The sequence below is a fragment of the Gadus chalcogrammus genome, chromosome 10 (assembly GCF_026213295.1).
Source record: "Gadus chalcogrammus isolate NIFS_2021 chromosome 10, NIFS_Gcha_1.0, whole genome shotgun sequence".
Classification (NCBI taxonomy): Eukaryota; Metazoa; Chordata; class Actinopteri; order Gadiformes; family Gadidae; genus Gadus; species Gadus chalcogrammus.
The window spans coordinates 10,713,003-10,738,346 of NC_079421.1; the positions used below are offsets into that span (position 1 = coordinate 10,713,003).

At 49.0% G+C, this 25,344-nt stretch overlaps 2 protein-coding genes across 2 annotated transcripts in view; one reads left to right on the forward strand and one right to left on the reverse strand.

The window, feature by feature from the left end:
* Positions 1–2,438: 2,438 nt before the first annotated feature.
* Positions 2,439–5,164, reverse strand: LOC130390978 (transmembrane O-methyltransferase homolog). Its single transcript, XM_056601161.1, has 3 exons — positions 4,798–5,164; positions 4,359–4,555; positions 2,439–3,124 (listed from the first exon to the last, which is right to left on the reverse strand). The coding sequence occupies exons 1-3, from the start codon at positions 5,162–5,164 to the stop codon at positions 2,765–2,767; spliced, it is 924 nt and encodes a 307-aa protein (XP_056457136.1). The 3' UTR covers positions 2,439–2,764.
* A 2,443-nt stretch (positions 5,165–7,607) lies between these two features.
* Positions 7,608–25,344, forward strand: part of LOC130390979 (LIM and calponin homology domains-containing protein 1-like) — a 59,406-nt gene continuing 41,669 nt past the window's right edge. Inside the window, exon 1 of the mRNA XM_056601162.1 lies at positions 7,608–7,952. Coding sequence (XP_056457137.1) covers positions 7,857–7,952 — 96 coding nt within the window. The 5' untranslated portion in view covers positions 7,608–7,856. The remainder of the gene's footprint in view (positions 7,953–25,344) is intronic.

Genomic DNA, 25,344 nt, shown 5'->3' on the forward strand with positions numbered 1-25,344 from the left:
ATATGAATCAATCCATTAGAAGTATGAAAATATGTTCCCGGTGGTGCAACAGAGCAAACAAGGTGTCCTTTGACATCTACGTTTCGAGACGATTGCAACAGTGCCACACATGATCATATTTGAATATGTTTCGGGGTAGTAATTAGCTGTCGATTTTGGAGGCCTTTATCAATAATGACCAGCTATAGATTTGCTTCCCGATGGAGATTTTTGACAAATTACATGTTAATTAGCATCTACACGTTAAGCTGAGTCCAATGAGATCAAGCTCGGCCTCTTGCTACACCGAGATCATGTCCTAGACCTAGGTGTACCATGTAAAATACATGTTACCATTAGCTAGAGTGTCGTTCTTGGTGTCATTGGACTCAGCTCAACGTGTAGATGCTAAATAACATGTCATTTGTGACAAATCTTTATCGGGAAGCAAATCAATAGCTGCTCAGTATTGATTAAGGCCTCCAATTTCGACAGCTAATTACTACCATTAAACATGTTCGAATATGCTCATGTGTGGCACCGTTGCAATCGCCTGGAAGCGTAGATGTTTAAGGACACCTTGTTCGTCCTCTTACCCCACCGGAAAGATATTTACATGCTTCTGATTGACTAATGAATTGATTCAGCTATTCCCCCAGAAGTCTGGGGTCAAAAGGTCAAAAGGAGACGGCACCACGCCGGGGTGGATCCAGATCTCGGGCAACAGCACAGGGCAGCACTGGCAACAGCACTGCCAGGTCCTGCAAAAAACGTGCCCCCCACATACCGTTCAAAATCCACCCAAAATGTCCTAGAAGCATCCCAAAAAAAAAGATATTATTGGCCACTTTGGCCAACGTTTTGAAAGTAATAATATTTGAGGGAATATTTTTTTGTTGTTGTTTTAGCAGCGAAATGCACCGTGTGCGTGTGTGCGTGTGTGTGTGTGTGTGTGTGTGTGTGTGTGTGTGTGTGTGTGTATGTGTCTGTGTCTGTGTGTCTGTGCGTGCGTGTGTGTGCTTGTGTGTGTGTGTCTGTGCATGTGCGTGCGTGTGTGTGTGTGTATAACACGCTATTTTATGTTGAAATGCGACGTAATCCAGTGTTCACGAAACGTACACTGTCAACGTAGGTATGATTTTGGCGACTGGGTTGGCTCTCAGATATACGTGTTTCTAACAAGATGATATCATTAAAAGTTACATAAAGTAACAGTTTAATAACACAAACGCAGGAAGCACGTGAGCTGCTAGTTTAGCGAAAGCAACCTGACGTCGTTGAAACATGCGAGCGAGCCGATCAACTCCTAATAACTATAAAACTAAAGATCAGACACAATCACTGACTGAAGATTATGCAATTAAAAAGTATATTTCTCGCTAGAAATGTTGTTAGAAACACGTTTAACGGTGAATCGGTCCTAACCTATTGCATTTCCCATTCAGATAATAAAGATTAATAAAGATCATACACATTCACTGACTGAAGATTATGTAGGGAAAATGTACATTTCTCGCTAGAAATGTCATTAGAAACGCGTTTAATGGTGTATCTGTCCTAAAATATTGCATTTCCCATTCAGATAATAAAGATTAATAGCTACGCCGTGTTCCGGAGCCGCGGGGGATTCTGGGAATTGGGGTTCTCAGTTGACAAATGGGGCTTTTGTTAACTTGTTTTGTTGTTAGGATTAAGTGGGGTTAATGGGTTCGGGATGTTATGTGGTTGTGTGTTGTTCTATTAACATTGTTCGTGTGTTCATTATTGTCGACACCGTCACCGAGAGTGACGTGACCATCGTTTCGAGCAGCTGTTCCGTGTTGAAGTCTCGTTCAATAAAAACCAACTCTCGTTGTCGAGCGTTCAATAAAAACCAACTCTCGTTGTCGAGCGTGCCCCCCCCCTACAAACGTGTCTCCCCCCCTCAACAAACGTGTCCCCCCCCCCCCCCTTCAACTAACGTGTCGTCGTCGTCGTCGTCCCCCACAATCGTGTGTCGTCGTCCCCCCTCAACAAACGTGTCTCCCCCCCCCCTCCCCGGTCAACAACAGTCTCCCCCCCCCCCCCCCCTAAACAATCGTGTCCACAATTTGCCGCGAAAGCCGTGAAACCCAAACCCCGAAACCCGCCTCCACAGCGGCACACGTGGATACTGTAGGTATAACACGCTATTTTTTACGTTGAAATGCTACGTATCCAGTGTTCATGGAAACGTACACCACTGACGTTTTTTCTTGGCGACTGGGTTGCAAATACATATGATATACAGACTTTATAACGACTACTCTTCCACTCTCGATTCATTCTGGCGTACCGCTAGACTTCGTCCTATAAACGTTATCCTCTGGCTCCCTCGTGTGGTGTGTTCGACTATTGCATTCACTATTTTGTAAAGAATATGAATCAATGAAATATATATTTCCACTTTTTGTATCTTATGGTCAGAATCTGTGGTACATTGAAGAGCAGAATGAATAACCGATTGGTGTCAGGCTTTTTCCTTCTCTGTTAAAATCCTTTAAAATTACAATTTTTTCCCATTTCTTTCAGAAGCAAAAAGAAACATGGAGGAAGCTGTATATTATTTTATGAACCAATTCTAATAAACATTTCACCAAATAAACAGAAATTTGTAAGTAAACATAGAACACAGAATGCGACATGTTGACAGCATGTGAACCGTAGTTGGTGAGTGAGGTAATCCGTAACACCAGATGACATCGAGAGACAACATCACCCGATGACGTCACCCGATGGCATCACCCGATGGCATCACCCGATGGCATCACCCGATGACATCACCCGATGACATCAGGCTTATGGTCTCCTCCCGGTATTGGACCTCCATCAAATCCCCGCGGCCAGACCTGACGGAGGAGGAGTAGCTCTGGGGTCGCGACCCCACGTGTTCCAGGACCTCTTGCCGGACGACAGAGTCATGACCCCGGAACACCATCAGGACCAGGCACCCCCCGGGGCGGAGCAGCCCCCACCCCTCCAGGGCCCGCAGGTCAGGGAGGTAGTGCTGGGGGTCGTGGTCCATCAGGACCAGGTCCAGACCCCCCTCCTCCTCCCCCTGGTCGCCATGGAGAGGCCGCCTCAGCCCAGCGATGGCCTCGGCTGAGCTGCAGGTCAGTACCTCGAACTGGAGAGGAGATACAGAAGGCCTACTGTCAGAACACTTAACATGTAATTACACAGTACATCTACTGTTATTACACTTAAAATGTTATAACACATAACATGTTATTACACAGTACATCTACTGTTGTTACACTTACAATGTTATAACACATCAAATGTTATTACACAGTACATCTACTGTTGTTACACTTACAATGTTATAACACATAACATGTTATTACACAGTACATCTACTGTTATTACACTTGCAATGTTATAACACCTAACATGTTATTACACAGTACAACTACTGCTATTATAACACATGTAATAACACTTAACATGTTATTGTCCTTAACATGTTATTGCACTTAACTTTTATTGTTATTAAACCTTGATGTTATAACACAAAACATCTACAGTTATCTATTGATGTCATCACAAGTTATAACCTTTTATATAACTGTAGATCAGGCCTATTCAACTAGCGGCCCGTGGGCCAAATGCGGCCCCTCTTACATTTTTCTGGCCCGCAAGAGGTTGCAAGCAAAAAATAAATAAAATAAAGGAGAAACATAGTTGCATGCAAATCAGGTTTCTGTGTGTAGCCGGTGATACTAGCCAGTATCAGTACCCCACAATCAGGAACTGGCATCACTTATTCTGACAATGTTTGGCTCAACCGATACGTGTGAGTCTAGCTTTTCTCATTTGAATGCCATCAGAACAAGGGCACGTTGCTCCATGACCTATGAGAAGCTGCATGAGTGTCTCAGGATGAGCCAAACTAGGCAAACAAGGCAGTGCATCTTTCTCACTGACTCACTGGCTCAAAATGTCTCATATGTACAGTAGTTCTGTTTTGTGATGATTCAAACAACATTGTTGAATTCTAAATACGTGTCCAAAATATGTGAGAACAAAATCTTTTATAATGATACGATTAAAAGTCAAGAAGGAAGGAATGCGTCAGACAAGTTTATTCCATGTAGTAGTATTATATATATTAAGTTAACACTACTTTAAGTACGATTTATTTGTAGTGATTTATTCACGTAGTTTTACTCCGTGTGGCCCATGAACGCCCAGTGGTTTTCCTTTTCGGCCCACTTGTTAAGGAGGTTGAATAGCCCTGCTGTAGATTATATTACAACTTTCTATTATATTCAAAAATATTTGAAAAAAATCGATTGGCTTCTTTAAACATCAGCCTGTACACACACACACGCACACGTATCTGGGTTTGCTCCTCCCACCTGGTGGTGTTTGAACCCAGCCACCAGCACTAGCTCCTCCCCCAGCTCGGCGCTGAGGGGGTCCGCCTCCACCGCCAGCAGCCGCCCACCAGGGGGCAGCAACCTCAGGGTCCGCACCGCGCTGTAGCCGCAGCCCAGGCCTAGCTCCAGCACGCGCAGCGGGGCCACGCGCACCACCACCTCATCCAGCTCTACCCCTACAGGACGAAAGGGGAAACGCGTCAAGTCGGAAAAACATGTTATAATACCACATGTTATTACACCTAATACAATGTTATAACACTTATAACATGTTAGAACACAGTACATCTACTGTTATCTACTGTTATCACCACATGCTGTTACACGTTATAACATGTTATAACACTTAATCATGTGTTATTGAATCACATGTTATGACACTTAATAACATGTTATAACAGATTACAACCAGGCCAACCTCTGACCCTCCCCAGCTCCAGGGTGTGGTGTGTCTCGGCGTAGAGGTCAAAGGTCTCCAGGACGCTGTCTGCCCGGCCATGGGTGCACTGGGAGAACACAAAGGCGTGGGTCCTCCTGGGGCACGCCGGCCCCCGCGCCCACCGCAGCACCCGGTTCAGAGCCCCCCGCCCCGCGGCCAGGATCCCCCGCTGACGGGCCAGCAGGGCCAGCAGGCCCAGCAGGGGGACGGAGAGCGGGAGCAGCCACATCTGGAGAGAGAGTGGAGGTCCGTGAGGTAAATCAGAGTGGAACACGCCGCCCGGAACCTGATTGGCCGCCCCGGGTGCCGCCCAATTTAACCTGGCAGTTGATAGGACCTTGGACATGTCAATCAAAATGAACTGTTTTCACAAGATAACTCATGAAACGACCGAATCAAGACCTGTGGGCCTTTGGAGGTAATGCACACATATAGAGGAAGTACACAAATACTTATACAACGTTGTGTTAATATAGATGTAATACACACATACTTATGCAACGTTGTGTTAGATGAAATACACACATACTTATACAACATTGTGTTAATATAGAGGAAATACACAAATACTTATACAACGTTGTGTTAATATAGTTGTGATACACACATACAGCGTTGTGTTAATATAGAAGAAATACACACGCACACTTATACAACGTTGTGTTAATATAGATGTAATACACACATACTTGTACAACGTTTTGCTAATATAGCAAACCGGTCTCACGAAAAAACGTGACACTGTCACGTTATTTAATCTATTGAAACGTGATCAGGGACACGTGTTTTCAAAATGTTCGTGTCAAAAAGCACAATTTTCAAACTCATGTATTTCAATTGGAAGTATATTTGTCGTGTCACTAAGCACGACTTCCAAACTAAGGTTCTGTCCGGGAGCGTTCTCCCTAATGTCCCTTAAGGAGCTCCGTACAGAACATTTATTGTTAAAAATTGTATGTGATAACTAACAATATGACAGCTTTTTGCCACCCGTTTCTACTTAAAATTGTCTGTGATAACTAACAATATGACAGCTTTTGGCCACCCGTTTCTGCTTTCACCTTTGATTCACGTTTCAATAGATTAAATAACATGACAGTGTCACGTTTTATCGTGAGACCGGGTTGCAAATAGATGTAATGCACACATACTTAAACAAGGTTGCGTAGACAAAATACAAAAATACTTATACAACGTTGTGTGTAGGCCTATATAGCCTAGATGCAATGCACACTTATAGGCGTTGTGTTATTATAGAAGAATCACACACACACACACACACAGATTGCAATAATAGAACCAAAACACACAGGTAACATGTGTGTACTTCAGCACTAACCTCAGCAGACCTCGGCTCGGCAGGAGGGAATGTAACAGGTAGGCTACAAACCCGTTATAGCAGCAGAGTCCCGGTACAGACCAGCTATCACAGTAGAGCCCCGGTACAGACCCGGTACCGCAGTAGAGTCCCAGTAAAGACCCGGTACCGTAGTAGAGCCCCGGTACCGCAGTAGAGCCCCGGTACCGCAGTAGAGCCCCGGTACAGACCCGGTACCGCAGTAGAGTCCCGGTACAGACCCGTTACAGGAATAGATCCCCGTTACAGACCCGGTTCGACCGGGAGCCTACCGCAGCAGAGTCCCGGTACAGACCCGGTTCAGACCCGGTCCCGCAGCAGAATTCCAGCAAAGAACAGGTACCGCAGTATTGTCCCGGTAGAGACCCGGTCCCTCACATACTCAGCTGTCACACACAACAGGACCTGTCTCCGGAGGACTCACCTGTCACTCACAGAAGTCCCACTTCAGACGGAGCCACGCGGGAAACCAGGAAACAGAGCGTCACCTGCAGAGAGGTGGGCGGGGTCACCTGCGGACAGGTGGGCGGGGCCGTTTCTGATGGATAATAAACCGTTGGTGTCGTAAACATATTGAGACCATCATATGTCTTCAGGTGAGCCAGGCGAAGGGTTTATTATATTTAAATTAACAAATGTACAAACATAACAGTAATCCATTATTAATTACCATGGTTAAACGGTCATTTTCCTCCTTGATCAACATTTCGAACATCTGAGTTGTTGAATTTATATTACTGACTGCTGCGCCCTTCACTTAAGTAAAAACCCGCCCACTCGTCATGCTGCGTTTCTCTGTTTGTCCACAAGAGGTCAGCAAACCCACAGAACTCAACCCACCCCATGTAACTTTTCTCTTGTTGGATGTCTTCCACATGTAAAACTCTCCGTTGGTTGGATGACTATATGATGTCTCCTCACGACGTTCAACAGTTTATTTAACTGTTTGCCAGTTAACTGTTTGTCAGTTTCTGAAAAGTAATTTAAATAGGGCCTATAGTTGCATCTTACAGTAGCTGCATTGATAACAAGCTAAACTAAATACAGTCTGATGTGAAGCATAGGCTACGTTAAGTTCCTATCTTATTTCATATAGGGAATTCATTTGGCCGAACTTATTATAACTTATATTTTAATTAGCCAGAAGTATCTGTCGCAGTGCACGTGATCATATATAGTGTGTGTGTGTGTGTGTGTGTGTGTGTGTGTGTGTGTGTGTGTGTGTGTGTGTGTGTGTGTGTGTGTGTGTGTGTGTGTGTGTGTGTGTGTGTGTGTGTGTGTGTGTGTGTGTGTGTGTGTGTGTGTGTGTGCTCCTATTGGCTGCAGACTGAACGCGGTTCGGTGTAATTTTGGCCATCGGAGCGCATCGTACTGCGGTCGAGTCCAAACACATACACACGCGCACACACGCGCACACCGGGGAACGGAGCGGAATAACGAGGCAGCACACACACCGCCAGGCTGCGACACACACACACACACACACACACACACACACACACACACACACACACACACACACACACACACACACACACACACACACATACACACATACACACACCCGGACACGGATCGGGGGGACGGGGTTTAGTGAGAGTAGTCTCGTGTTGGTGGATTAACGCGGTGCCCGGTCTCTCTACCCGGACCAGGCCGACTGCAGCTACTCCTTTTCCCGCAAATGGCAAGTCCTGTTTCTGAGGGAGGACCCCCGCAGCATCAGCACCCCCACCCTGGCCCGGACCCCGCGGTCCAGGAGGCTCGGAGATGGATCAAGGTGAGTCCTGAGTCCCGAGTCTCTCTCCGTTACAAGTTGTTGTTTTGCACACCGTCCGAAGCGAGCCGCCCGTCGGCGTGTCGCCCTGTCACCTGTTGACGAATGACTGGATCCAGACCCCTTCCCGGCGGGACCTGTCACTCGGGGGCCGGCTCTGGACAGTCTGGACCAGTCTCCCGGGTTAGGGACCAGTCTCCCGGGTTAGGGACCGCTCTCCCGGATTAGGGACCAGTCTCCCAGGTTAGGGACGAGTCTCCCGGATTAGCGACCAGTCCCCCTGTCTCGCGGTCTCCCGTGCTCCCGGGTTAGGGACCAGTCTCCTGGGTTACCACTGGGGCAGAAACAATGCCGGCGGGCTGTCATGTGCGGCGGATTGTTTCCACATCGCGAGCCGCGCGGACAATCGCAGAACAAACGGGGTTTTGTTCTGTGGGGAATTTCACCCTCAACCCTCGCCGGCGGCTCACTCTGCGGCGCCGGGGGGCTCTGCTGAACTGGGAGGTTCTGAGCAGGGTCTCGTTCCCAGTGTCACCTGTCACCTGGGACCTTCCCGGACGTGTTTAGTGGGTTTACGAGGGGTTGAGTCAGGGCTGAAACCTTCCTCCCCCGGACCTCTTTAGCACGAGGTTCCTGCGGGGCACGCAGGCTTAAAAAAGCTACTATGACCCAGAATCAGATCACAGAGGAGGCTCACAAAGTCGACCTCCTCCTCCTCCTCCCCCTGCCCAGGGGAGAGATCTCATTACACACACACACACACACACACACACACACACACACACACACACACACACACACACACACACACACACACACACACACCTGAGCCCCCTCACCTGAGACACTTGCACGCACACCGTGGTTTGGAGTGTATTGATGGATGAATCAGTTCGTTATCAGCACAGATTAAGTCCTCATTCGTTTATTGAAAACGTACTGAGCAGGCATGGGGATTGATTCTATTCTGAAGGTTAAAGTTCAAAGTGTCTTTAGGGGTTAAGGGGAGAGTTGCCGGGAAACACAAACATCCTTCTGCCTGTCGGCCATCTTCTCTGTGATTGGGGGGTAGGGGTGGGTAATGATGTCATTGACACCCCTGGGAGAGACACAAACGATCACAAACGCACGCACGCACACACAGGGTGGTGGAAGTCCTGCTCATTGAGTTGTGTTGTTGTCTAGTGGTATGATGTCACAAGACGGTTCAAGCCAAATGTCAGCCTCGCGTCCCTGAGCAAGGCACTGTTGATCAGTTGTCTGCTACGTTCTCTAGTCTCTCTCTCTCTCTCCCTCTCTCTCTCTCTCTCTCTCTCTCTCTCTGTGTCTGTCTCTCTGTCTCCCTCTTGTTCTCGTTCTCCCTTGCCTCTGTGTCTCTCTCAGCCCAGCAGTATCGTGTGTGTTGGTAGAGGGGATGTGATTCTCTCTCATGTCAGAGTGTATAACCTCCTCTGTGGTGGAAAAACGTGATAATCACTCTGGATTATAACAGGTGTTGTGTGATGCTGCAAGCCTCAGGTGTGTGTTGACAGTACACACCTGCAAACACCCAGAACACCAACGTAGTTTTTTTTAGTACCTTCGCCATGCTGAGTCATGTTTTACTTTTTGTACTTTCACAACTCTCTGTCAAAGTTCACCAACTCCTCCTCATGAATCACAGTGAAGGACTGGTTACTAACGTAGCTACACATTGTGTGTTCTGGTTACTAACTTAACTACCAATCGTGTGTTCCTCATGTCGTGTTTCTGTCCCGGTCGCATAGTTTTTGTCTCCACGGTAACACAATCCGTCCGACGCAGAACCGGATTGGCCGGTTTTATTCACTTTGGTCAACACCGACCCCCCCCCCCCCCATCTCTTATGTCAGATGAATCTGCCGTTGTCATGTCTCCATGGTTATGGACGGTCGTGTCAACAGTCCAGGTGAAAGGCGGACTGTGATCCAAAGTCTGGTTCTCCTCCTCAGGCCCGTCGTGCTGTGATGCTCTGTGAATCACGCTAACCAATCACCAGTTCAGACCAGTTCACCTGGGGACAGGTGGGCTGTGGTGCTGATGCTGCGTCTGTAACCAGGGCAACGGGCGTGGGGGAGGGCCCAATCCACGGCCCAATCCTCTCACTTAGCATTGAGAAGATTGGGTCGTGACTGACAAATCAATCGAGGACACGCGACACTCAAATAACATCAACCATCATACCTCGGCCTCGGACACAGAGGTCAGCCAGAGGTCAGTCTGGTCTCTAGTGGTCTGAGCAGAGGGCCCAGAATCCTCTCTGAGTCACTGCTGTGGAACATCACACCTTTACGTCTAGAGCGCTGTTCGTCTCGCTCTCCTCTCCATCAGATGTGTTTCCTCACACCTCAAGTTGAAGATGGAACACTCAGAGGGCTGTGATGTTCCGTGATGTCTTCACGTGTGTGGAGGACCAACATGATGTGAGGAGGAGGAGGGGGAGGAGGAGGGGGGAATGAATCAATGAATGGATGATTGGATGATTGGATGGAGTATCACCCATTCATCTCTATATCCAGAGGAAGACCGCTTGACGAGAGGTGGAATAACAGAGTGGTGTCTCCTCCTCGTCTCCTCCTCATTTCATCCTCCTCGTCTCCATCCTGAGACTAATCAATCACTCCTTTTGTCGGATTACCCCAGGACAACACATTGATTATGGTTTGAAACTGCCTGCTACAGGAGTCCGATGTGCTGACTAACGTCCGGAAGCTTATTAAACATGATGTTTGTGTTGTTGGTTGTTATTAGTGATTACTGTGAACCGTGTATACCGTGTGGTATACTACATACGACAGGAGGAGGAGGTGTTCTAGCCTGACGGGCAGATATTAGAAGGGCCGGTGTTCTAGTATGAGGAGGTGTCTGTTGAATCATCCTCCTGGTTTTTCCAGTGTTCTTACGTAACAGACGAGTGTCATTGTGTGGAGGGAACTCCCAGCAGCAGCAGATGCTGTCTGTGTGTGTCTGTGTGTGTCTGTGTGTCTATGTGTTTGTGCGTTGTGTTAACTGGTGTCACCCTGACAGAGAAAGGCCTGAGTGTCTGACAAATCAGTTAATCCACAGGCCGGGATCTCCCTGCTGACAGCTGGAGCCTCCTGATCTGCATGACGGTGCACTGCCAAGCCAGCAGCTAAAGGGCTAGCACCGCAAGGTTAGCTAAACAGCTAGCTCCGCCAAACCTCTAGCAGCATGAGGTTAGCTAAACAGCTATCACCGCAAGGTTAGCTAAACAGTTAGATCCGCCAAACCTCTAGCAGCATGAGGTTAGCTAAACAGCTAGACTGTACCCACTGTAACCCTACCTGTTCCTTAATGACCTGTCCTGTATAGTCTAACCCCTACGTGCTCCTTAACGACCTGTCACTGGACTGTCTAACCCCAACCTGCCCCTTGATGACCTGCCTCTGGACTGTCTAACCCCTATCTGCTCCTTAATGACCTGTCTCTGTACTGTCTAACCCCTAGGAGCTCCTTACCGACCTGCCCCTGGACTGTCTAACCCCTACCTGATCCTTAATGACCTGTTTCTGTACTGTCCAACCCCTACCTGCTCCTTAATGACCTGTCTCTGGACTGTCTAACCCCTACCCCTAGTGTGCCAGATATGAGCTGAGGAAGACGGACCCACTTACCTCTTGCATACATATGAGTAGGCGTGGAAATCATGTTGCAATAAAGTCCCGTTGCCATGGTTATACCATAGAATATCTCGACATAGGAACTGCAACGAATTCTGCCAGTTTCTGGTTTAGGTGTTGAGGAGGAGTTGGTGGAGGAGGAGGAGGAGAAGGAGGAGGTGAATGAAAAAGAGGACTTTGTAGTAGTGGACGTGGAGGAGCAGTTACTGGTGGTGGTGGTGGTGGTGGTGGTGGTGGAGGAGGAGTTGAGGTGGAGGAGGAGGCCACTAATCATAAGACACAGCAGATGGTTTGACATGCCAGCTCATCGCGTGCAGGATTAACATGCCGTGTGTGTGTGTGTGTGTGTGTGTGTGTGTGTGTGTGTGTGTGTGTGTGTGTGTGTGTGTGTGTGTGTGTGTGTGTGTGTGTGTGTGTGTGTGTGTGTGTGTGTGTGTGTGTGTGTGTGTGTGTGTGTGTGAAAATGAGGTTTGACCTGTCGATCACATGTCTGAGGAGCTCATACTGGTGAGACTGGTAGCGGTGTCTGTTGTCTAACTGGGTCGTCACCAGTGCGTGCCCATCTCAGGAGACCTGCCCTGATTCTAACTGTCTGGGGACAGACAGGCAGGCAGAGTGACAGACCTGCTGTTCAGTGAGAGACAGTCCTGCTGTTCAGACAGGGAGAGAGAGAGAGAGAGAGAGGGGTTCAGAGAGTCAGTGTGTCAGTGTGTCAGGGATACAGACATGCTGTTCAGAGAGACAGGCTGACGGAGAGACAGACATGCTGAAGAGAGAGTGCATGACGGGGTCAGAGAGACAGGCTGATGGATAGAGAGACGTGCTGTTCAGACAGGGGACCTCCCCGGGGCCCTAGGTTACAGAGTGATTTGACAGTGAAATGATGTCCCTTCAACTCTAGGCTTTTAAAGGAGAACTCTGCATAACTTCGGCCAAGCAGAACAAGTGTCTTACTGTGGCGCTAAGTCGACGCATAGTGCTCTTAAGAACAACATGGCACCCGGGCATAGTTCTGTCTCATCAGCGGAGGAATGGAGAAGGCTTCTTTAGCAGGGATCTCAGAGAGAGAGAAAGAGAGGGAGGGAGGGAGAGAAAGAGCGAGCTCTAAAGGAATGCCTCCCCAATGCCTCGTTCATGTTGTGATGGAAGTGTTATTATCCTGATGACAGTGAGAGAAGTTCTCTGGAAAGTTACCTCGGCTGTAAAGACTGACGCCGTCTATCCACTGCACCGTCCGTCAACGGGTGGCGGAAGGCGTGGCTGACGGATGGGGGAGGAGTCTTTGCAGAGGCATCCGTCAGCCAAGCCCAAGCATACGCGATCTGATTGGATGCTTGAAAAGTTGAACATTTTTCAACTTTCTCGACGGAATGGATTGATCCACAATGCATTGCAGCTCCGCCCCATTCAAACTCGGGATTACTACCCCCCCCTCAAATCTCTGACCTCATACACACCCACTGTCACTCACTCACACACACACAAACACACACACACACACACACACACACACACACACACACACACACACACACACACACACACACACACACACACACACACACACACACACACACACACACACACACACACACACACACACACACTCTCACTCTCGCACACATCCACACGTGCACATTTTTTGCTCTCCGCTGGTTGCCCCCGGCAACAATGTGGCTGTCAATAGCGATGGAAAGTGACACATTAGTATTTCAGCTGACTGCGTGTGTGTTGCATGACACAGCATTAAGAATGGACCGGTACTTTGATTAAGAAAAGTATTGCTGTGGTGCTGTTACTGTGCTCTGCTACTGTACTAGGCTATTGTCCTATGCTATTCTGATGTGCTACTCTGCTGGGCAACTGTGCTATACAGATAGGGGTTGCTACTCTCTCTCTCTCTCTCTCTCTCTCTCTCTCTCTCTCTCTCTCTCTCTCTCTCTCTCTCTCTCTCTCTCTCTCTCTCTCTCTCTCTCTCTCTCTCTCTCTCTCTCTCTCTCTCTCTCTCTCTCTCTCTCTCTCTCTCTCTCTCTCTCTCTCTCTCTCTCTCTCTCTCTCTCTCGCGCGCGCTCTCGCTCTCGCTCTCTCTCTCTCAATGTGTTGTCTATTGTTGTAGTGTTGTTTATTTGCCTTTTGTTTGAGTGTCTATTTGTATTCCTTTTTGTAAAACGGCATTGAGTACCAAGAATAGCGCTGTAAAAAATCTATTATTACTATATTATTATGCTATGCTAGTGTCCTATGCTACTGGGCTGTAATGCTGTGCTGTGCTACGTTCCTCCTTGCTCCTGCACTGCGGCCATTGAAACAAAGCCACAACTCCCCTCTTCAGGAAGTCTGGGTTACAAGGCGTATATAAAGACAGACGCAGTTGTCGGATGTTGTTCTCTAGACGTTGAAAAGTTCCTAAAGTCTCTGGTGGTCCGGACCGCCACGGGCTGTCAGAGCCCAGCCTGAAGCTCCGGCCCCCAGGAGGGCATAGCTGCAGCCCGGGCCGGCCCCCGCCCTCCTGGGGAGAGGCACAAAGGCCGGGCCCCAGGCCCCAGGAGGGGGGTGGGGGGGAGTCCCATCGCTGGTAACCAGGAGTGACAGGAGCGCAGGTTCCCAGAGCCAAGAAGAACCCGGGCATCCCTACTGACTGACCCCTGGGCGAGACCTGGGCCAGGGCCCTCCACTGATGGGGTCCAGGAGCCTGAGACCTCTACACCAGATGTCCAGGGACCAGGAGCCTGAGACCTCTACTCTAGAGGTCCAGGGTCCAGGAGCCTGAGACCTCGACCCCAGAGGTCAAGGATCCTGGACCTCTACCCCAGAGGTCTGGGGTCCAGGATCCTGAGACCTCCACCACGTCCTGGGGAACGGAGAGCATGGAGGATGTCGTTTACGATTGGCTGTGGATTTCGGAACATATGAATCCCGAAATTCCCATCTGGGAATAATAAAGTTCAATCTTATCTTAGTTGTAATGATAACTCTATGTGTTCATTTTTATTTATTTTTTATCCCACAAATGTTTGTCTTATCTTGGCTTGTCCTCGATCATTTTATCTTCTCTTATCTTGGCTCGTCGTAGATCAATTATCTTATCTTAACTTATGTTACCTTGTCCACGTCATTTGATCTTACCTCAGCTAGTCGTGCTGTGAAGTGTTTTTTCCAGCCTCAGTGTCTGACTGAACCCTGACAGCTGTCTTCATCTTCATCCAGTTTATGGAGGTCCTGATGCAATCCATATTCCTGGTTTTGAAGTCAACCTTTCCAATACGATGAAGTCATCCGAGGACCATCTGTCTGTGAGCAGCCCAGGGCCAGTCCGGCCTCGTAAACCAGTTTACAGTTTAGTTTTGCTGGGTGGGTCCATTGATTTATAAGGTCGTTTTTCAGTACTTCCAGTCCCTGACCGAGAGCAGGTCTGTAGTTCTTTAACACGTCCATGGCTCTATCTGATGGTCCTGAAGCTGGGGCCCGGGCGTCTGTACCAACGCGGGCCCCTAGGAGAGGTCCCCATAGCCAGGAGGAGTGGGGTCAGGGCCGGGACCCATCGGGTCTGCGGTCTGACTTCGACGCACTTCACGGAAAGGAGGGGATGTCTGGACTGCTAACCCCTCCAGGTGGAACGCAGCCCTCTGAATCTTCCTGGGTTCAATCCTCAAAGTCCAGCCTACCTGTAGGCATTGTTGAGCCAGATGTCCTCCTAACCTCTACCTTAGAAGGACATCTTGTATGTTGTACGTACTGTCACTTAAAAATAGTGCATTGTTTAGCATCTTATCCTAGCTATCTGTGTTGTATACGGGGAATGGGTTAACCTAATGATTGTAAGTGCCTGACACTTGGTTCTATGAACATCCTTACTGTACCAACGGCGATTATTTTGTTGTTTCTCTTTCCTCTGACAAATGGACTTATTGCAAGTCGCTTTGGATAAAAGAGCCCTGTGAATGCTCTAATGGTTAATGGACCTTCTCCTGAATAACTATCTGAGGTCCGCTCAATGACTGAACCCTAGTTGTAGTACACCCCACGCAGGGCGTGCTGAGCCTAGCAGGGATACCTATTGATCCATCGGGGTTTGATTCGCCGTAGCTTCACTCCTCCCTGGAACCCGCCTCGCTGTAATCAATACCTTAATTGGTTGGAATGCTGTGCCCACCCACTCAGACCTGTCAATCGCTAAAACGGTTTCAGACGGAAATGGCTGACGCAGTAAAAAGTCTGTCTTTCAAAGAAGTTTCCATAAGGTCTCTGGATGCTGTGGTCAAGACCGCGCCCGGCATAGAGCTAGATTACCCTCATACGATGCCTCCGCAAATCACTCACAGACTCTTATAAAGCTACGGGTGTCAGACTGACCTTGGGTTCCTGTTTGAACGGCTCTAAGTGGTTCAATGCCCTCTCTCTGATGTCACTCCAGGGAGCAAACCTTTCACAGGATTTTCTTTTCCCTCCTCTGGAGAAGGGGCCCCAGTCCTAAGAAAGGGCCCAGTGCTTGGAGGTTTAGAGCAGGGACTAGTCTGAGGGGTAGGCTGGCTGCCTGGTTCAGGGTGGAGGGTTTGAGGGCTGGCTTCAAACCCTTGATTTAATATTTGTATTATATTTGAATATGTTTTTGTCAAATTTCTACATACCAGAAACCCGAGATGAAGAATAACACAGCCCTTTGGTCTCTGGTGGTCTTTGGATTTCGTTTGGTATATTATATCTTCACACCACCCTCACACCACCAAACTCCTCACATGTGAACACTTATCTTACCTTTCACTACACTTTGTGATCTTTAGGAGAATCCCCTGGAATGTTTCTAGAAGGTCTCCGTCGTCTCCGGTCGAGTCTGTCCGCAGCAGCTCCTGATGTGGTGACAGCTACCTCAGAGAGCTGATGAGGAGAGAGGAGAGAGGAGAGAGGAGGCTGAGTGGAGATCACTAGCTGCTCCCTGAGCTCGGATGAGCTCACAACCTGCCCTAACATCCACACTAGCACCCGTAACCTCTTCATTACGTAGCATTACTCCTTTTGCTACTTATTAAAGAACACCCTCAACCTCTTTAGCAGCATGAGGAGCCCTCACATCCAGGCTAACACCCTTAACCTCTTTATCACGTAGCATTACTCCTTTTGCTACTTAATAAAGAACACCCTCAGCCTCTTTAGCAGCATGAGGAGCCCTCACATCCAGGCTTACACCCTTAACCTCTTTATTACGTAGCATTACTCCTTTTGCTATTTAATAAAGAACACCCTCAACCTCTTTAGCAGCATGAGGAGCCCTCACATCCAGGCTTACACCCTTAACCTCTTTATTACGTAGCATTACTCCTTTTGCTATTTAATAAAGAACACCCTCAACCTCTTTAGCAGCATGAGGAGCCCTCACATCCAGGCTTACACCCTTAACCTCTTTATTACGTAGCATTACTCCTTTTGCTATTTAATAAAGAACACCCTCAACCTCTTTAGCAGCATGAGGAGCACTCACATCCAGGCTAACACCCTTAACCTCTTTATTACGTAGCATTACTCCTTTTGCTATCTAATAAAGAACACCCTCAACTAGAGATGCACCGATTGCAAAATTCTTGGCCGATACCGATTTCCGGTTTTTAAGGAGGTCTGACCTGCCAAAACCGTTTTTTCCGATACCGATTTTCTAAGAAATAATTATAATCATATAATAGCAGTGATGATGATAGGTTTTCAATGTAGTGAGTCCCCGGGACCCACAGGTGGCGAGTTGGGTGGGTCCCTGAGAAATTCAATGGGTCCCGACTCCCCAGTTTAAAAAATGTGTTTCTTTTTTATTATTATTCTATTTCTTAAATGAAATTAATAGTGTTAAACTCAATACATGAAATTGTCATCTGAAAAGCGCAGCCATTTGTATGTGGTGAGCCACTGCTTCAGAAAAGTTCGCTTTTTTTGGGAGGAACATGTAGAAGGTTGAGGCACTTCTTCTGGCACTTCTTCTCTCTAGGCTGATCAGAGTCAGGGAGGAGTGCAGAGGTAGTGGGGACAGAAAATGCAGCTGCAATAGTTTGCTGACCTGCAATAGGTTTAATCTTTTTCTTTGGTGGTATTTTTGCGTTCTCTCTTCTCTGCCTGTTTCTCGAGAAAAACGGGATCTCGTTGGAAGCGCGATGTATGCGTAGGCGCCGTTTGGGCATAACAATATGGCGGCTGCCGTTCAATGTAGTTTTCATCACCACCACCGGATTATGTTTCATTTATTTCATTACAGCACGTCCCCTAAACGTTACAACATAATCGACACGAATGAGCACAGCATCGAGCAGTGGAAACGTGGGTTTATTTACTATGAAGTTCGTATTTTTAATTGTTGAAATGAAATCAGCGGTGACGAGCTAGTTGTTTTGGTAGCGGCTAAATTAGCATGTCGCGATACTTTGTACAGGGGATCATGTCTGCGCCGAGTAGATGCGCAGAGGGTTGAAACAGCGCTTGTCCGGTCTGCTCACAAGAAGGTTTCTTTGGCCAGTTACTGTGATTAAACACGAGTTGTTTAATGTTCACAATGTATCGTTTTTCATGGGGAAAATGAGATGCGTCCCCGGGACGCATGGATAGTGAGTTTAGTGCGTCCTTTCAGATTTTAATGCGTCAGGGACGCAGGACGCGTACCTAGCAACATCACTGAAATGTCTTAGGCGTTGATCCCCCACGGCTTATTTTTGACTTGCAAGCATTACAAACAGCGTGTTTTGGGTCGTCCTGGCACACAGTGAAATAATTCCAAATCAGCGACATGTTTTCTTCCCGCGCTCTGGGCGCTTTGAGCTGCTACGCACCGCGCATGCGGGTGAGTTTGATCGGCCGAAAACAGGAAATTACGACAGTGACCGGCAGGTCACCGATTGTATACAAAACCGGCTTTTTTAATCGGCGGCCGATTGATCGGTGCATCTCTACCCTCAACCTCTTTAGCAGCATGAGGAGCCCTCACATCCAGGCTTACACCCTTAACCTCTTTATTACTTAGCATTACTCCTTTTGCTATTTAATAAAGAACACCCTAAACCTCTTTAGCAGCATGAGGAGCCCTCACATCCAGGCTATCACCCTTAACCTCTTTTACGTAGCATACTCAACCGTTATAAAACACGGTTTTAAAGTTTTCCAAAATATTCCAAATATTTGTATTGGCGCAGAGAACTTGAAAAGCTAATCTCTGTCAGATCTGGGTTCCCCACTGAGCCTGAACTTTGTGGCCCAGGCGTCGTGTACAATGTGCCTTTTGTGTTTGACATGCTACCAGTGATTTGTTATTTCCTCACACAACAGTGCGTTGGCTGCTGTGTTTCCAACCATACGCCGGTTGAGTTATTCACAAACTCTGTGAACCTTGTTTGCAATCAATCGGTGGCACAACTGTTCAATCCATCTTCTTCCTTCCAAAAGCCTTTAGAACCGTTGGAACCGTGATAGGAACATTGAGACGACGACACGACGTATTCCCCCCCGGTTAGCTGGAACGGTTCGTCTGAGCCAGGACCAAGGAATGGTTCCTCTGAGCCAGGAACCAGGAACGGTTCCTCTGAGCCAGGACCCAGGCCTGGCCTGGCAGAGAGGCTCTCTGGTCCTCAATGAGTTTGTCCTCCTTTCAGTGGGAAGGGAGTAGGGAAGGGGAGTAGGGAAGGAGAGTAGGGAAGGAGAGTAGGGAAGGAGAGTAGGGAAGGGGAGTAGGGAAGGGGGGAAGGGGAGTAGGGAAGGGGCCGGATTCATCTGAGTTTCAGGATTATTTTTTCCGCAATACTTCATGTCCTGCCTGTTCTACAGAGACAGCAGGATGTCAGGGCATGAGAAGGGACAGGTGAGGGGATTGGAGGAGAGGAGGGCGGGACTAAGGAGATAGTGATGAAGGGGAATTGGAGGAGAGCAGGCAACAGCGTGATCACTTCATGTGGTTTCAGTCGACACTGCCGTGATGAAACGTTGTGTAGAAAAGGTTTTAACAAGTGGTTGTGGTTTTCACTTTTTGGCATGTGACTGGAAGAGATGGATGTTTTTGAGTCAATCACGTTCCTCTCAAAGTTATTAATAGACGTGTAAGTAGAAGCTTGCATCAGTCATCAAACATGCCTGAGAGGCTCGTTTTGTATATCAGGTTTTGTGTAGAAAGGGGAGACGATGTGTTACAGGTGAATAAAGCTTTCTAGACCATTACTACTGGAACGCAGCCACAGAGCGTTGATAAAGTGATCCATTACTAGACAATGTCTGACTCTCCCCAAGAACCGGAGTGTTCTGAAGCCAAACGCGCGCGCGTGCATGCCTCCCTGCCTCCCTCCCTGCCTGCCTGCCTGCCTGCCTGCCTGCCTGCCTGCCTGCCTGCCTGCCTGCCTGCCTGCCTGCCTGCCTGCCTGCCTGCCTGCCTGCCCGCCTGCCCGCCCGCCCGCCCGCCCGCCCGCCCGCCCGCCCGCCCGCCCGCCCGCCCGCCCGCCCGCCCGCCCGCCCGCCTGCCTGCCTGCCTGCGTGTGTGCGTGCCCCCACCTTCCGTCCAGCTAGCTGTAGCATGTGTTTGCTATACGATGCGCTAGCTGTATATAGGTGAGCTATAAACGTGTGTGTTGTCGTTGTGAAGGTTAGTGCTGTGCTCGCTGAAGTCTCAGTGGTCAGTGCTCATTACCGCTCCATCGGAGGCTGGGATGTGACTAATAAGTGAGGAGCTGGTGCTGAGTAGGAGTGCTTCATGAGTAACCGGTTACATCACGCTCGCTCACTCACTCACTCACTTCTCTCGATAGACCATGCCCAGTCCTGGTCTCCACTGGGATCCCATCACTCAGAAGCTACCAGTTACATCCTAGTTTTGATCGGGCAATATGTAAAGCGTCTTAGAGTACCATATTAAGCGCTATATACATTTAATTTATTATTATTATTATTATTATCCTCTGAGTTGGGTTACAAAACGGCGACGGGTGACGGCGCGGCTGTGTCCACACGCCGTCAGGGTCTCTATGTTTAGTGCATTTTACCTATTTTTTTTTATATTTCATCTTTTTTACTGATGTGACTTTTAGTATGATCACATATGATCACCAAATGCTTTTAGAAATAAGGGATCAGTGCGGCATATTTTATGTTAGCACGTCTTTTGACAGCAATTCGGCGTTTCCAGCTGAGATTCTCCGACAAACTGACGGTCATAACAGTAATAGCGACAAGCCCTGGAAACGGTCAAAACACAGAGGGAGAAGAGGGGGGATCCGGGACAGACTGAGGAGGAAGGTAAACCATCCACCTTTGCCCAGTATTCTGCTAGCAAATGTCCAGTCTCTAGAGAATAAGATGGATGATATTAGAGCAAGGATTGCCTTCCAGCGTGACGTCAGAGATTGTAGCATTTTATGTTTTACCGAATCCTGGGGCCAGCGCATGGTTCTAGAGCTTCTTCAGAGACATAAGGTCTTCAGCGTCACCGGCCTCTCTGTGTGGCCGTTGCCATGGCGTCACAAGAAGCCCCCACCCAGCAGAGGCCGGGCGTCAAGATGGGACAAAGGTCCCCGCGGGAGTCTCTGCGGGGCCAGGGGCCGGTCAGGGAGCCCTGGGGTGTTGGGGCCACTGGTAGAGACGGCGCCTGTAAAGCTCTGGATGACTGATGGAGGACGGACACAAGGCCTGACCTCCCTCTGAACCAGTGGAGGCCAGGAGGCTGGCCCTGGCCCTGGCCCCTGGCCAGCGGCCAAAGTGGAGCAGCTCGATGGAAGCGTCTGCGTTTATCTCTGGAATCTCTTCATTTACTCAGAGCGCAGCCCGGGGTCAGGCTTAAGCCTATAGACAGTGAGAGGTGGAGCAACGGTTGGTTTTCGGTTTGTTCGCGGGACATAGAACAGCTGGTTCAGGTTTCACCGCTCTGAATAAGGCCATTCTTATTGTTTTCAGTCTCTTGTTCAAACAGAAAATCCAAGAAGGCATATTCCTCTGGAATGAAATGGATCTTATCCGCCTGCTCTGTGCATCCATACTGTCCCCTGTCTCCAGGCCATGTGCTCAAAAGCTTCCCCACATTTCCTCTACTGGGGTGAGATTGTCGGTGTGCACACAGCCTTGGCTGCTCTGTTTCCCTGCTGGTTTGGCTTCTGAATCCAAACAGATGAGACTCGGAGCGTAATGACTAGTAGACAAAGGTATGTGAGGCTGTCATTAAACCTGGTTGTAGCGATGGCTTCGTGCTCTGTTAGGTAACATTATCATCTCCAGGATGGTTTCATAAATGTGTCCTGACGGAGGGGGCTGTGTACCTGCTCGTCCTGCCCGAGGCCCTCAACAAACAGCTGTCACCTCCTAACAAGCGGATCAGGACCAGGCTCCAGGGAGTCTTGAGTAGTCCCGTTCCTCCCCTCAACACCTTTCCCCCCCCCCCCCGGGTGTTGGGACAGGTAGCCCCTGGGAGCCGACCCTGGGAACAGATCTCCTTTCCCCGGCCGGACCCCCAGGCCCCTGAGAGGGAGGCTGAGGTTCTGGAGCTCCAGGCCTCCGGTCGGTCTGCCGTGGTAACCCAACGCCCGCCGTTGAGGGGCCCGGTGCCTCGTCTCATCCCAGCGGTGTTGTGTCTGTCAGGAGGGTACTCCTTTCTGAGGGAGTCATCCGAGGAGGTTTCCTGGAGGAAGGTGGAGATGGTAACGGACGTGTCTCCCCGGGGCGTGGCCTCCTGGGAGAGTGAAGGTTTCCGAGAAGATATATATTTTTTCCAGGTTAGTGAAAGAGAAGCTGGAAGCCGGCCGTCCCTCCCCCGCGGGAGGGTCTGGCCGGTGCAGCGGTGTCTTACTGACAGATCACTCCTGTCGGAGCCAAGATAGACCTCCTCGTGGTTGTGAGGAGAGCTTTGTCAGTTTGAATCCCCTGAGAAGCGATCAGCACACAGGAAGTGAGGAGAACGAACCCAGCCGTGGGCGTGGGGTCTTATTGTTTCAGGTTTGTTTTGGGGGACAATAGGGGGGGGCATTCCTCTGAAAGCACCGCAGCGACACATTCCAACGTGTGACCCGCGTGGGTTCTGGCCCAGAAGAATCCAGACCCAGCCCACGCTTTCACCTCCACACTGTTCACCCCGATCAGACCGGGTCTAACGGTGACTTTAATGCTCTCTTTGTTTGCTCTCCAAATCTGTGAGCTGTTCTGGTGCTTGTGCTCTGTATGCTCAACCACGTGTTACTTTAATTAGACCAAGGCTGAGGATGATATCATACCAAATGGACGTGGATATTGGGCATAACTACACATGTTCTTGAAGGGATGATGTTATTGTTACTGGCAATAACTTCTAACCTTCTCTGTTGGGCTTCTGTTTCTCCAAGTTGTGGCCCTTTTCTTTTTTTCTCGGATTTTGGACCAAACAGAACCCCCGCTCTAAACGGGGGTTCTGCCCTCCACTTCCTGCCTCCGCTCTCAGAGGCTACAGAGGCTCCAAGTCCACCAGGGGCCCGCCAGCCTATCAGGGCCTTTCCTGATGAGGTCCCTCTGGGTGTGGCGATGCGATAGGCTTGGGCCGGCTCCCCTGTTGAAAAACAAAAACATGTTTTCCTCCTAATGGTTGATAGCAACACTTCCCCTCAGCCTCTGTGCTGTCGACGGAGGAAGTCATTAAGGCCTTCATAACCTGGTGACGAGGTGTCTGAAAGGTGTTCTTCAGGTGTTTATTGTGTGCGGAAATGGTCTCACTATGAAGACAATGTAGTTATATGTTCACCTTAGCTCCTACAGAGACAAAGTCCATATGATCGATGTTGTTGGAACCGCAAGTCAAAGAGCTCCCCTCAAGCTCTTGGCAGCTTTCAGTTGTTCACAGTCCATTCTGTGTGCTTTGCATGTTGAGAAACGTTATTATAGATTATAATATATGGGATTGGATCAGAGGTCTCCAGTAGAATATCAAAAAACATAAGGAAGTGATGTACATGAACACACCACAGGGTAGTGATGTACATGAACACACTACGGGTTAGTGATGTACATAAACACATCACGGGGTAGTGATGTACATGAACACACCACAAGATAGTGATGTCTATGAACACACCATGGGGTAGTGATGTACATGACAGACCACGAGGTAGTGATGTACATGAACACACCACGTGGAAGTGATGTACATGAACACACCACGGGGTAGTGATGTACATTAACGGAACTGCTCCTGCAAAGGCCTGGAATGAAGAGAAGGAGGTGGAGTGAGAATGTGGAGATGGAGGGAAAGGAGGGCTGAAGAGGCGGAGATAGAGATGGAGAGAAGGAGTCGTGAAAGAGAGAGAGAAACATAAAGAAGGTCATCTATTCTCGGTGACATCCAGCAGGCGAACTGACACATTTATCAGAGCCGTGGTAAATCGAGGCCAGGCTCTTTCTCTTAATGTGGGGATAAATAAAGAATCCAGGTCGAGACGGGGGTCTGGGGACCTCCGGCTCCCCCCGCAGGACATAAACCACAAGATGTACGGCCCCGCCCTCAGACGCGTGGCGTGATGGATCTGACACCTGGTGACATGTCACCGCTGGACCAGACCTGGGAATGCTGGCCCCCAGGGCTGGGGTCTGGGACGTGGTGGTCTTGGCGTTGGCTCATGATCTGGTCATGCTCCCTTTGAAAGACCAGGAGAACCGCGCTGTGGCCTCGGATTGGCAGCTCCAACACAGCTGGCCTGGCTTTGGGTTCCAGACGTCTATCAACACATCTTCATACTGATGCTGCATCGTAAACTGACTTCATAATCTGAGCAGTACGGACTGTCTGAGGTCATGCTGCTATGCAGGGGGCAGGAGACAACTGTATTCAGGGTATTCAGTTAGCTTCTACCTTCTACAGTACAGCTACCTTCTCCTTAATGATCTGTATCTGTCCTGTCTAACCCCTACCTGCTCCTTAATGACCCGTCTCTGTACTGTCTAACCCCTACCTGCTCCTTAATGACCCGTCTCTGTACTGTCTAACCCCTACCTGCTCCTTAATGACCTGTCTCTGTACTGTATAACCCCTACCTGCTCCTTAATTTCCTGTCTCTGTACTGTCTAACCCCTACCTGCTCCTTAATGACCTGCCTCTGTAGTGTCTAACCCCTACCTGCTCCTTAATGACCCGTCTCTGTACTGCCTAACCTCTACCTGCTCCTTAATGACCTGTCTCTGAATGGACTGCATTTTGGAATGGAAGCCTCCAGTTTCTCTGTCTGCCTGCCTGCCTAGGTGCTTGTCTGCCTGCGAACCAAACTGGATCTTCATCAAGTTGTCATTTGATGACTCACGTGCGATCCGTTCTTCTGAACATTCTGAGCAAGTTTGGGAGTGTTCAGCTTTTGGTTTCCATATTGAAATACCGAAGTGTTTTGAAGTTATTCCACGTTGTTGTCGGAATCCTTCCAAAACTTCCAACACTTGTCCAAAAGCTCTGTTAAAATCGTCCTGTTTGAATAATTAAAGGTTTGCGACACTTCTCCTGGTTGTCCCAGCCTCTCACCGGTGTTAGTCCAGGCCCTCATGTAAAGCGACCCGCTCATGCAAACGCATGCAAACCCCGCGGCGCGTCGGCGGGCTAATCCGCTGTCGTCACGCGTTACCCGGCCAGGGCCATTAGATGGGGATGAGGCGGCTTAGCTCAAGCCTGTTAGTGTTCAGCGCCACTAGCAACGAGACAACCCGGTACACCCGGAGAAGACCGTCAATCCTGGACGAGGCTCCCCGGGACGTGGATCTGCCTCAGCAATGAAGACCTCTGGAGGCCTTGG